Source organism: Elgaria multicarinata, chromosome 5 (genome assembly GCF_023053635.1).
Source record: "Elgaria multicarinata webbii isolate HBS135686 ecotype San Diego chromosome 5, rElgMul1.1.pri, whole genome shotgun sequence".
Classification (NCBI taxonomy): Eukaryota; Metazoa; Chordata; class Lepidosauria; order Squamata; family Anguidae; genus Elgaria; species Elgaria multicarinata.
This window is the reverse complement of record NC_086175.1, coordinates 32,697,693-32,710,656: the sequence shown is the minus strand read 5'-3', so window position 1 is coordinate 32,710,656 and position 12,964 is coordinate 32,697,693. Positions and strand designations below refer to the sequence as shown.

Here is a 12,964-nt window from a genome sequence, read left to right as displayed (position 1 = left end):
CAAGGGGAATGAAAACGCTGCGCAGTGTTACATCACGGTAGAAGTCTGGTAGTTTGGGTTGCTTTACGGATTGGAAGGGGGGCGGAGGAAGAAGGGAAGAAAGAAAAAGAAAATCCCACATCAACAAAAAGCAAACGAGGTTTTGTCAAAGCCACTTAAACGCTCTCAGATGTGCAGGAGGCGCGTGTGAATAGATCGCTCCTCCGTTTGTTGCCGGGTCCATTAATTTTAGAAGTGAAACAAACGCAAATGCGCCGAGGATCGAAGCTGTCTCTGCTGGATCCAAAAGAACAGCTTGATCCCTGCCTGAAAGGGTGGGGTGGGACACACACACACACACACACAGACAGAGAGAGAGAGAGAGAAAGAGAGAGAGATGAAGGGAAGAGAAAAAGACTGAAATGAAACCTAAATAAATCTAAGGTGCTCTGTTTGCGTAAGAAAGCTAGATTTACTCTGAAAACTCATTAATAGTATCAGAGGATCACAGTTCAAAAAGGGCCCTTTCAGACTATCGAAATCCACCCCCTGCTCAGTGCGGGAATCCAGTTTAAAACATCCCCAACAGATGGTTGACCAGGAATCTTGCCAAATTTTTTAAATTTTTATTTTATTTTAAGATAAAAAGTTCGACACTCCCGTCTGTTACTCGCCCTCGCTCCAACTTCTCTCCCAAATGGTGTGGATGAAGATCCCTGCATGAATCCCACCCAAAGGGCCACGGTTGCTCCGCAACCCCGTCCATCTGCACCGCTTTGAAATGCTTTTCACGGCTCCGGAAGGAGTAGCCTTGTTAGCAACAAGAAAACAACAACAACAACAACAACAACAGCAGCAGCAGCAATAGCGTTGGCACATGACAGAGACAGAATGGCAACAGTCTGCCGAGTTCATAACATGCGTAATGGGGGGGGGGGGGGTGCGAGAAGGGAGAAAGAGAGGATCTTGGAGGATCACCTTAGACTGCGATCCTACACATACTAACAAGGAGCAGTGGAGGCTGGTGGCCCCGATTTCAGTGGGGCTGTGAATCCATTCTGGTTAGCCGCAACTCAGAACGCTAAAAAGCTATCCAAGGTGCTGAACCTGGAGTGGGGGAGTCGGGTTCAGCACCTTGGATAGCTTTTCAGAGTTCTCTCACTGAAAGCCAGATCACAGCCCCACCAAAGGCAAAGCCTACTGGAGTAAACTTCACTGGACATACTGGGACTTAAACATGTTGTTGCTTTGTTGTTGTTGTTGCAGGTTAACCTAACTTACAATTTACGTTCAACCTATCCCCACCCCACCCCTTTAGGGGTCAAATTCCAGAAGGAGACAAACTGTAATAACGGGAGAAGAAATCGTGACTGCTGATCAGTCTCAACCTGGAAAGGTATTTTTAACCACATCACTTTCCCCAGCCTAGTCCTTCTTTCCATCACTAATAACAACAACAACAACAATACAACTTTTTTTTTTTTAGGAGGACGAGGCAACGGGCCTTGTGGAGCATGCCTCCCATCAAGCCGTCTCGACAACAATTACTAAAGTTTTTAATTAGCCTCTTGTTATAATTCATTTTATTAATTTTCCAAATCTCAGCCCATGAATTATGCAGAAGGCGGCTGTGTAATTGTGTTTGCAACCGTTCTCGGGGCGGGCGCATGTCGTGATTGGCTGGCGGAGCAGCGCTTGCCCCCTTTTTTTCCCTGGCTCCACGCCTAATCTCGGCCGAGTTCGGGCCTGGACGGGGTGGTGGTGGGGAAGCACTAATATTTTATCAACCTTTTAAATCACAGATTAATTAAAGCTCATCAGAGATTTGACTCGCAGGTGGGAGTCAGGTTCCCAGACGAAGCAGAACGTTTGTGGATGGTTAGGAAACAAACAAACAAACAATTAGGATTTCTCACCTTAAAAAAAAGGGGGGGAGAAGAAGCAACCCAACAGGTAGAAACAACAAGAATGGGAGGGGTGGCATCTGAGGCTTAAATAACCAGAGGAAGATGAAATCGTCTGGGAGCAGTCAGAATTGCAGAGGTCTCCTTCTGATTTTGATGGGGTTATTTTTTGGGGGAGGGGCTGCTATGGGGAATATAATACACTATAAATCTGGGCTGGGTGACACTTTCTTGCTCCTCGTGGGGGGAATCTTTGACTTGTTGAACTAGGACCGAATTAGGCTTAATATCACGAGAGAGAGAGAGAGAGAGAGAGAGAGAGAGAGAGAGAGAGAGAATCAATAGCAACCCTGCAGTTGGTGGGGCGGGGGGATCTGTCTATTATTCATTTATAACGGCCTAATCTAAGTTGAAAGCTATTTCAGAACAAGTGTTAAACAGAAATTCCACAAGTCTGGGTTAGACGAGAGAGAAAGGACAAACTGGAAGAAAAAACATAAAGCCTGTATTTTATGATGATGGAGGCGGGGGGGGGGAGGGGGGAGTTAGAAATTGTAAATGAAGAAGCAAGAGTGTGTCCTTCAAATTGACGGGGGGGGGGACTTCTGAATACCCTGAAACAACATATTCAGAGCAGCTGAATAATCATCACCTCCTGCAAGTTCTCCCTCACCTCCACTTCCACATTCGAAGATTCATTCCAGCGATTTGTGCTGCGCGCCTATACACTCTCACCTGGGAGTATGTCCCATTGAACTCAATGGGAATGACTTCTGATTAGACCTGCGTAGGATTGCAAAATTAAGAGAGGGTTTTGACATCAGCATTCCAATCCGTGCAGTGCATATCTACTCAGAAGTAAGTCCCATTGAGTTCAATAGCACTTACTCCCACGTAAGTGTGTATAGCATTACAGCCCCTAAATGCTCTTAGGGAATGAAGCCTTTAAACACATTACTGGGAAGTCCCTATAAGGAATTTTTTGGACGCAAGTTTTACCAAATGCAGCTTTCTTCGCTCCTAGTCAAGAGGCTCTTTTACAATCGAGATGTGACGCTGCCAGTAGGACAGGTTCCAGCTCAATTTAAGCACTTCGAAATCCCAGTGATTTCCATGGCAGAAATCTGAGCACTCGCTTGAAGTGCCCAACTGAAAGATATATGAGTCTTAAAGGCTGCAACCCTATATACACACTTACCTGAAGGTAAAGCCCACTGAATTGAATGTGGCTTATTTCTGAGTAGTCATAAATAGCATTACTTTTTAAAGTGCTTCATCTCGGCTAGATCCTGCCCAAGAAGTGGGTTCAACCATATTCCGGATGCCCCTTGGAAGCTCTTGTTTCCCTGAGATCGGTATACCAAGATTTCCATAATCCAACTTCATCATTATTATTATTTTTAGGCATCACACATACCATGATTCATTGCTGTGTATTCAGTTCCCCATCAATGTTAAATCTGGAAACCTTACAGAGTTTGGGTATTTATAACTTATTATAATAATATTACCTTTTGATCTGATGACAATATTATCTGAGCAGGCGAAAGGAATCGCACGCACACAGACACACACTCACGCACACGCTGACCCTAACTTGCTCCCTTCCAAGCAATACATAGTACAATATTTGTAGTGGCCTGCAACATTTCCAGTCGAGAGCAGATAATGAAAAATAAAACACGACTTCATATTCATTTTATTTGGTCATTCCTGATTCTCCAAAAATGATACCCGCTAGAACTTATGTATAAAATATTTTTTTTCTTTACAAATGCATTTATTTAAAAATTCAGATGACATTTCGAGTTCATAACAAAAGAAACAAATCTGTTTTCGATGGAAGAATTCTTTTTTCCACAGTGCAATCTTATACATGTCTACGCAGAAGTAAGCCCCATTGAGTTTAATGGGACTTACTTCCAGGTAGGTGTGCATAGGAGTGCAGCCTTAGCGCTTCCTTCACTTTCCCCACCTCTTCCCCACATGCCAGCAATTGTTGGGGGAGAAAAATCACAGCGTTTGGAACTTATTGTTTGTTTTACCACATTAAACTCTTGATTCACAGGTTTCCGGCCAAAATGATATGGACTTAGCTAAAAGAAAGATATGATTACAGATGAAATCATCCCAGCTTTGAAGTAACTTTTTCCACCCAGTTTGGCATATATTCACCCCAAAAGAAAAGATTTTTTATATATATAAAAGAACAGAAAAAAGGAGAAAAAGAAGTCCCAGCCCAGCTAAAATGTGTCATGGCAGCCTAAACATCTTTACGAAGAAGTAAATTTCATTGACTTAAATGCTTTTACATTTTCAACTGCAATCCCCATATATACTTTCTAGAGAATAAGTTCCACTGAATTCAGTAGGACTTACTTCTGAGTAGAGAATCCTAGGATCAGGCTGTCCTCACACCTAACTTTAGCTGGATGGTGCCACTTTGATCACTTGAAGAAGTAGGTTGCCTTCCATCCTGACCAACAGTTCAACTTTCAACATAAGGAGAGATCCGTTTATGTTTTTTATATTTATTAACCAAAATAATAATAAATAAATATTATTTTATTACATCATTAAGTGCAATAGATCAACAGCAAACTACTCTAGCTCATTTCACTTACAGGTATTTTGTAGATGCACAATGCTATCAGCAAATGTTTCCAAAAATTACGGATGAAAAAATTGTTTTTGAGTTTGTTTGTTTTTGGCCTTTTAGTGTCCGATTTTTACTAAATAAAGGTCAAGAAACACACGCAACTAATATATAGTTCATTTTATTCAGAGCATCCATTTTCACATAAGATCTATCTTATAGTAAGGATTTCTGAATTTTAGCAGAAAAATACAACTCTTGATTTGTTAAAAATTTTTGGTAGACTCTTTGTCTTGGGGTTTATTTTTCTTTTTGTCTAACGACTCAATGCCTTTATTTTATTTTATTTTTAGCAGCCGTATTTCAGGAAAAAAGAAATAAATCACCTCATAACAAAAGAAACAATGATTATTAATAATAATACTTTTCTGTTTTGTTTTCCAGGATTATTTTATTTGTAGGTGTGCTGGGACACATCTCCCTGTTGTAGAGTTTGGCGTACAGAAGTATTTCTAATGGAAATTAAAGTAATAGGGTTTTTTTTAATTAAAAAAACCCATCAAGAAGATAAAACCAAGGAGAAAACTCTGCAAACATACATGAACAGGTAGATAATTCAGTGACACGTGGTTGTAAGTCATAGGCATTTTTGACCCTCTGTGCATTAAAGAAAATATTTACAAACAATCTTCCTCTTTTTATTTTTGTTTGCTTGCTTTGCTTTAAAAATCTAAATACAAGTAAGGTGACAAGGTCTGTGTGTGTGTGTGCGCGCGTGCACGCGGGTACCTGTGTGTGTGTGAGAGAGAGAGAATCTGTGTGTGTCTGTGCTCGGTGAAAAAACAGGCAGTCGTCTGAGTGAAATCACATCCATCATTCACCAAAAAAAAAAAAAAAAAAAAAAAATTGCTGGAAACTAGTCTAAGTTTTTAGTGCTCTGTTTCGAATGCATAGAACGTTTGCTCTGCAAACAATGATATACACACACACAAAAATTCCTTCAACACGCATTATAAATTATTAAACCATAAATAAATAAATAAATAAATAAACCTCCCGAGACCTGATCATTGAATCTTTCAGCGCCTTTCAGGGCATGCATGCATAATCTCAGTCCCTCCCTCTCCCCTCCCTCACCTAATTTCTTCTTTTTTTAAAAAAAAATGGTACTTTTTTTTTTTTTAAAGAAATTCTTTTGGAGATTAAAGCATTTCCTGTAAAAGATTCAGAACTCTCTCTTTCTCTCCCTGCCTCCCTCTTTCCCGGGCCTTCCTTTCATTGTACAACGCTACCATTTTAAAGAATTACATCCGTCCTGCTATGAAACGTTATCAGCATTTTGCAAAATCAAAAAGTCATTAAGGGCTCTCCGTGATCCTTCGGAAATAGGAGTTTCTATCCGGGAAATTTTTATCAGTGCAAAATTCCTTGGTCCCCAACGTTTTGTCTTATCTAGCGTTTATTATTCAGCAGAAACAATCCCCCACTATCACCATCTCTGAAAACAAAACAAAGTGGTTCTTCAACCAATTTTGGTCATTGTTACAGGGTGATCTTGGTTTCTTTCCAGGCTTAAAAGAAAACCTTCTTACAGCTCAAACCTATGTCTGTTTACTCAGAAGTAAAGCCCTTTGGGCTTGCTCCCAAAGCAAACTGTGCATAGGGTTGCAGCCTTAGAACTGAAAACAAGGCAGGACTTTCCCTCACTGCGAAATAAGTAGGTGAAATTGCGAGGGCTTTACAGGTCCATTCAGACGACCCGCTTCCCAACTCGACCTACCAGGAGTACGTTTATGAGATCCGTTTTGTTAGGTATCTCCCTGGTGCCTGGATTTCCCCATAGATTTGAAAGGGAAAAAAAGAAAGAAGGGGTGGGGGGGGGGGAGATGTGACTTTTGTTTTTGCATACTGTTGGTTACCAATCGATCTTTTTTAAAAACAACAACAACAACAACACGTTTTGGAAGCGGGGTGGGGAGTTATAGTTTCTGAAATACAAACGCTCTTTGGATAAGTTTCACTATTCCCGACAACCTAGCCAAATCCAAGATAACTTCTCCTAAGCTTAGCTCGTCTTCTCCGCCTCATTCAAAGCTGCAATCCGCCCGCCACCCTCAAAAAAAAAAAGAAAAGAAAAGAAGAAGCCACAGAGTAAGTCCCATCAGTCAACTCCGGAAGTAAAGCAGTTGCAAAGAAAGAAAGAATGGAGGAGGGAAGGAACATTTACGCCGGGCAAAAAGATCCCTCAAAATCCAAAACAAAGACCAGACCAAACCATTCGCTCATCAGCGCACCTTCCTTCCCCACCCGATCGACTATCTGCTTCCTTCCCCTCTCGCGTCCAGTTGGTGATTTTCCCCCAAAGGAAGAAAAAAATCTGGAGGGGCATGGGAGGGGGAGGGGCGTTGGTTGGGTTGTCTGCGGTACTTATTTGGGTGTGTGTTTACGCTGCGATTCGTTCTCTCTTTCCGAAGGGATCAGGCTCAAGAAGTGAATTCTCTCTGCCAACGCCCCCCCTCCCTAGCCAGCCACCTCTCTCTCTCTCTCCCTCTCCCCACGCCTGTCTACACGCACACACAAGTTAAGACTTGTATTCCGAGCGGTTCCCTTTCTCCGAGGCGCCTCGCCTTCCGTTCGATGCTCCCCCTCCGTCGGTCCTTGGTCCCCGAGCGATTTCTCCCCCACCCCAGCCCCAGAGTCTCTAGTCCAAGCGAGAAGTCCGTCGGCTCCCCAAACTTCATCTGACCCCTTCCTCGCTCATCCACTCCCCTCCCTTCGCTCCCCGCCCCTCGCCCTTTCCAAAACCACGACGAAAAGCCCCCCCTCCACACCTCCCGCTTCCCCTCCCCCCATCTCCGAGGGGCTTGGAACTTGCTGTGACTGTGGGCCCGTGTTGTGTCTGGGTCAAGGTCGGTGTTGTTTGGGTGGGATCCGAGAGAGAGGCGGTCGGTTATTGTTTTGTCTGTCTGTCTGTCTGTCTGTCTTTTTTTTTTTAAATGTTTTATTTATTTAATTTCCCCCCGGGTTTGTTTGTTTTTTGTGTGTGTTCGTTTGTTTTAGTAGGTGGCGGAAAATTTCATCCTTTTCTGCTTCTGTCTCTGGTTGCAAAACCAAACCCGCACCACGTTCTTTTTGAGGTCCAATTTCTCGGCGATGGCGGCGATCTTCTCGGAGGAGGGCCGCGGCTGCACGGCGAAGTACGCCTCGAGGGAGCGCTTCTCGGGCGCCGCGATGGAAGTCCGCTTGCGCTTCTTCTCGCCCCCGTTGAAGAGCTCGGGCTTGTTCATTTTCTCGCGCTGGGCGCCCTCGGCCTCCTCCAGCCAGGCCTGCAGGATGGGCTTGAGCGCGATCATGTTGTTGTGCGACAGCGTGAGCGACTCGAAGCGGCAGATGGTGCTCTGGCTCAGCGAGCCCACGCCGGGGATCTTGAGGTTGGCCAGCGCCGAGCCCACGTCGGCCTGCGTCACGCCCAGCTTGATGCGCCGCTGCTTGAAGCGCTCGGCGAAGGCCTCCAGCTCGCGCGGGTCCGTGTCCGAGTCGCAGATGGAGGCCAGGCCGGCCGCGCCCACCGCCGCCGCCGCCGCCGCCGCCGCCTGGCCCGCCGCGCCGCCGTGGTGCGCCGCCACCAGGCCCGGGTGCGGCAGGCCCGAGGGCATGTTCATGGCCGCCGCGGCCGCCGGGTGCGCCAGGTGGCCCAGGCCGTGCATGTGCGAGTGCGGGTGCGCCGAGGTGGAGATCAGCCCCCCGCCGCCGCCGCCGCCGCCGCCGCCTCCTCCTCCGCCGCCGCCGCCCGCCCCCTCGTGGCCCCCGCCGCCGGTCATGAGCGCCAGCGAGGGCGAGGTGATGTGCTCCAGCAGGTCGCCGGGCTCCAGCGCCTGGTGGTGGTGATGGTGGTGGTGGTGGTGGTGGTGCCCCAGCGGCACGGTGGACGTGGAGGTGCACGGCACGCTGTTCATGGTGTGGTAGGTGGCGTCCGGCTTGAACGGGTGGCTCTTGCCCTGGGACACGGCGATGTCCACCGCCGCCAGCGCCTCGGCCCGCGCCAGCAGCGTCTCGTCCAGGCTGGCGAAGATATTGCTCTGCAGCTGCAAGCGACACAGAAAAACGAGGGAGCGACGAGGGAGGAAAGGAAGGGCAGGAGGACGGAGGCAGGAGGAGGAGGCGGAGAAGGGAAGGCAAGGGAAGGGAAGGGAAGGGAAGAAAGAGAGAGGAGGAGAGAAATAACGAAAGGAAGGCCATTAGAAAATTTAGTGTAAAACAGAGAGCCGGAAAAGGAGAGAGGGGGGGGGCAGAATAAACGGCGGAAGAGAAGGAAATAAAAGTGGAACGAGGATGCAAAAGAAGGAGGGAATTGAACGAGAAAGTTTTTTTTTAAGGTATTGGAGAGGGTTGTTTGGGGAAGATAGGTAAAGGGGTAAAGGAGACGAGAAAGAAAGAAAGAAAGAAAGAAAGAAAGAAAGAAAGAAAGAAAGAAAGAAAGAAAGAAAGAAAGAAAGAATAGAGGGACTCAAAGAAGGGGAAAGAAGAAAGGGAAAGCGAAGCGAGGAATGGGCAGAGCAGGGGCATAATGGAGGGGAAGGAGCGGGGTGCGATCAACGTGGTGGAGCGTTAAGGCGAGGGAGTGGAGAGCCGCCAAAGAGCGTTGGCGGAAGGAAGGAACAGGAGAGCTCCGAGATGAATTGGGGGAAGGAGACGTTGAGAAGAACAGGCATGTTGGGACAAAATTGGAGGGAAGCCGAGATGGAGAGAATGAACAGAGCCACCGGGAAGGAGGGTGGTTGTAGGGGGTGGGGAAGGGGGGGAGAGGGGAAAGTGGTTAGGCAGAAAGAACGCGAAGAAGTTTTTCACTGCCGGGGAGAAAGCAGCGGGACAATCCGAGGGAGCCAGGCGAGGCGGGGGATCGAAGAGTGGGAGAAAGTGCCGGAGCCAGGAGGGGTGGGGGAAGAGAATTGGCTCGGTCACTCTGAGTTGGGGCCGGGAGTGTCCCCCGCGCGAGCGCATTCCTTTCGGCGGGGGTCAAGTTCTAACTAGGGAAAGTGACTGGAGATCCGGGGGGGGAGGGGAAGAAGCCGCCGACGCGCGAACCCCGTTTCCCCTAAAAATGAGCCCACCTCGGAGAGCGGCAGAGAAGGGGGGATGACACGGAGAAGGCGACGCGGCAGGGCGCGAGGCGGAGGCAGGCAGGCAGCGTGCGAGAGAGAGGGAGAGGAAAGCGAGAGCGGGGGTGGGCTGGGGACAAGCGGGAGAAGAGGCGGCGGGAGGGACGGGGAAGCCCGGCGGGCGGCGGGTCCCTTACCGGCGGCGTCGGGAGACACGCTCTCCGGATCGCTTCGGAGCTGGAGTGCAGCGACGGGTACTTGTGCTCGGGGAGGGTGGGGTGCATGGCGAAGTGGGGCTGCTTGCTGTTCATGGACATCATCTTGGCGGCTCGGCGGGCAGCGGCGACGGCGACGGCGGCGAAGACGGAGAAGAAAAGCGAGGCCAGGGGCCAATCCCCCCGAAGCGCCGCCGCCCGGGTGCCGGGCAAGAGGGCTCTCCCCGCGCCGAGCACCACCAGGCTGCCGCAGCAGCGGCTCATCCGAGGCGGCCGGCGCTCGGAGCTCTCCCGCTCTCGCCCTCGCTCGCTCGCTCTCCCCGGGAGCGCGCACGCCGAGCTTCCCCTCCGAGCGCCTCGCCGTCTGACTTGTCCTCCTGCTCTATCCCAGGGCTGGCAGGAGATGCGCGCTGCTTACACCTGAGCCCCACATCCCGTGGCTCCCGATCGGCTCTCCCTCTCGCGAGAACTTGCCGCTCCGCTTTTGATGGACTTGCCTCGTCTCTCTCTCTCTCTCTCCTCCTTCCGACGCGCTCCCTCCTCCCCCTCCCCTCCCCTCCCCTCCCCCCTTCCTTCCTCCTCCCGCAACTGCATCTCCCCGCTCCCGTCTAACCAGAACCGGAGTCTTCAGCTAATGACAAAGGCCAAGGCAGCTGCTCTGACACCTGGCGCTCCAACACGTGTGTGGGCCACTGGCGCACGGGCAGATGTGTTGGCGTGTGTGCGGGGGGACGAGGCACATCGCATCCATGACAGCGGCGGCATGGATCGTATTGATCTAGCGCGCAGGAAGCGGTGCGGTGCCCCGGCTAAGAGATGGGTTAGTGTGTTGGTCTACTTGTTTGTTGTCACTGTGGGCTGCGGCAGCCGCGGCGTTGTGGAACGGCGGCCTTTGCTGCTGCTGCTGCTGCTGTTGTTGTTGTTGTTGTTGTTGCTGCTGCCATTGTTACGTCACTGCTCATCTGATTTCATTGTTGCTGTTTCGGTGGAAGGTTCTGACCATCCGTTCTAAAAATACTTGCGACGGCCTGTGTCTTTCCTCTGGTACCTTAATGATAACTATGTGTTCTTAAAGGACATTTCGAACTATTAAAGTTATTATTGTGGAAGAGTTGTCCGAGTCGCCATCCTCTATTCCTCCTCTCGTCCTGGTTCGCTGGGCCCGGCCTTATCCATTCTTTCTAGCCGACCCACAGCTCCCACCCAACGGAAAGCCGAATTAGTTCCATTGCCTCCGAAAAGAACGAATGCCTCCCCACCCCAGCGCCGAAAACACACAACTCTTGGGACTTCCTTCCCAGTGAATTGTGTCTAGGAAGATTGGCCCGTAAGGCTGAGATCCCATATTCTCTTTTCCACAGCCGCCAGTGGTCCCCCCCCCCGCTTTCTTCCAAATGAACGTGTTGAGGATCGGGTCCCTCAGATCAGTTTTAATCCGAGAGACTCTGCGTTTAAACCGGCTTGCGGACCGGCTTGCTGTATAGGTTGCCGGTAGTCAATGTTGTTTCTTGCTGAAAAGATTCCACAAAGGAAAATGTGGCTAACTTACAACCTCGGTAAAGACAACAGATGGTGTTGTTGTCTCTTCGTGGAGTTCATCTTGTCTTGGGTGGCATCTTTCCAGAGCTCATTTCTCAGCTTTGCCCTCTCCTGCATTCCTGCACTGGTGGAAACTCCAGCCCTACGTCCTCCTACTCTGTAATCTTTTCATTTGTCAGTCACTGCATCCTTCAGCCCGACGCAGGCTGCTTTTGAGAGTGAGAAGTTTCTTTGGGAATGATTCTCCGAGAAGATTTTTTTTTATTTCTCCCTCCCTTTTCGGTCTGAAATAAGTCAGTGCCTCTTGACCTCGAGAGACTCCTACATTACACAAAAACACCTGAGTGTTTAGCCATCCCTAAATGAGTGTTCTGTAGCATCCTCATGCCCTCTCCAGAAGGTGTATCCCGCGCAGCAAAGGCAGGGAAGTCTATTGACGGTTCCTTAAATAAACCTTGTTGTCTGAACTAAACCGGCCCTGATTCCATATATGCGCCTCCCTGCATCTTTACAAACGGCGGGGTGCCAAACGGAGGGAGGGTTAATGAAGGAACCAAAATTGCTGGTGCTGCCTGTTCCTTGACTCTAACAGGAGCGTGCTTCCCTGGAAGTGAAAGCAACTGGGATGAATGGAATATACGTCTAAAGTATGTCTGTTTAGGGTTTTTCCTGTCGCTCGTAACCCTCCCCCTTTTATTTCAACTAACGTTGCCACGTGGTTTATGCAGTCAAAGTACTGCCCTAAATGATGGCCATTGCCTCGTACAGCCTCACAACACACCTATGAGGGAAGCCCTTATGCTTCCCATTTTATGGAGGAAAAAACTGAGACTGAGTGGTAAGGCCTTGTGGCTAGTCCAAAGAGATCTGAATCCGGGCCCATCATTTAGTAGGGCTACCCTCCTCGAACAAATGCTCAGTTCTAAGCAAAGTATTTGTTTATTTCTTTATTTACACCCAAAATATGGCTCTCGAGGTGGATAACAAAAGCCATGTTAAATCGATTAAACAATAAAACCCATCACAATGCAATGAAAACATTAAAACAGCACCCATTGCTTTCACTCATTACTCTCAAGAACTAGCACGAGGAAGAGAGGCAAGGTGGTACAGGGCTGTTCTCTTTTGAGGGGTGAGTATCTTCTCAGCTCTTTGAATGGGGCTCACCTCGTTGAGAATACCAAGAAAAGAGGCCCGGTAAATCCTAGTCAGCCACCGCTTTCCCTTTTCTCTCGGAGACATTCTGCTAAAGCTTGCAATATTAGCCATGAGCAATATCACTCAAGGATATGTAAAATAATTTCAAAGGGGGCGGGGAGGTAAGGAAGCGAGTTGTTGAACCAAGGGCCTAAATTCCCCGCCTTGGAGTCCTCGCCAAGAAGCGCAGGTTTAGCTGAATGTCTCGTGCACCGAGATTTGTGTACACACGCACGCCGCGAAAACCCACATTTTCCATCACACGCCTTCCGCCTGTTTTTCCCCCCGCAGCCGGAGCGGCTCTAGCGCTCATTAATTTCTGTCTCTCCATCCTTGAATGTGTCCCGTGGGGCTTCCTGGATTCAAATTTATCTCCGTGAGGGATATCCCGGGAACTAAAACATTCTGATCTGTTGTGGGCATGAGGGGTGGGGG

The 12,964-nt window shown here is 48.8% G+C and overlaps 1 protein-coding gene across 1 annotated transcript; it reads right to left on the bottom strand.

Annotated features, from left to right (window-relative positions):
• Positions 1-7,535: 7,535 nt before the first annotated feature.
• Positions 7,536-9,898, bottom strand: POU4F1 (POU class 4 homeobox 1). Its single transcript, XM_063127449.1, has 2 exons — positions 9,776-9,898; positions 7,536-8,564 (listed from the first exon to the last, which is right to left on the bottom strand). Exons 1-2 carry the CDS (start codon positions 9,896-9,898, stop codon positions 7,536-7,538), a joined length of 1,152 nt encoding a protein of 383 aa, XP_062983519.1.
• Between the last annotated feature and the right edge of the window lie 3,066 nt (positions 9,899-12,964).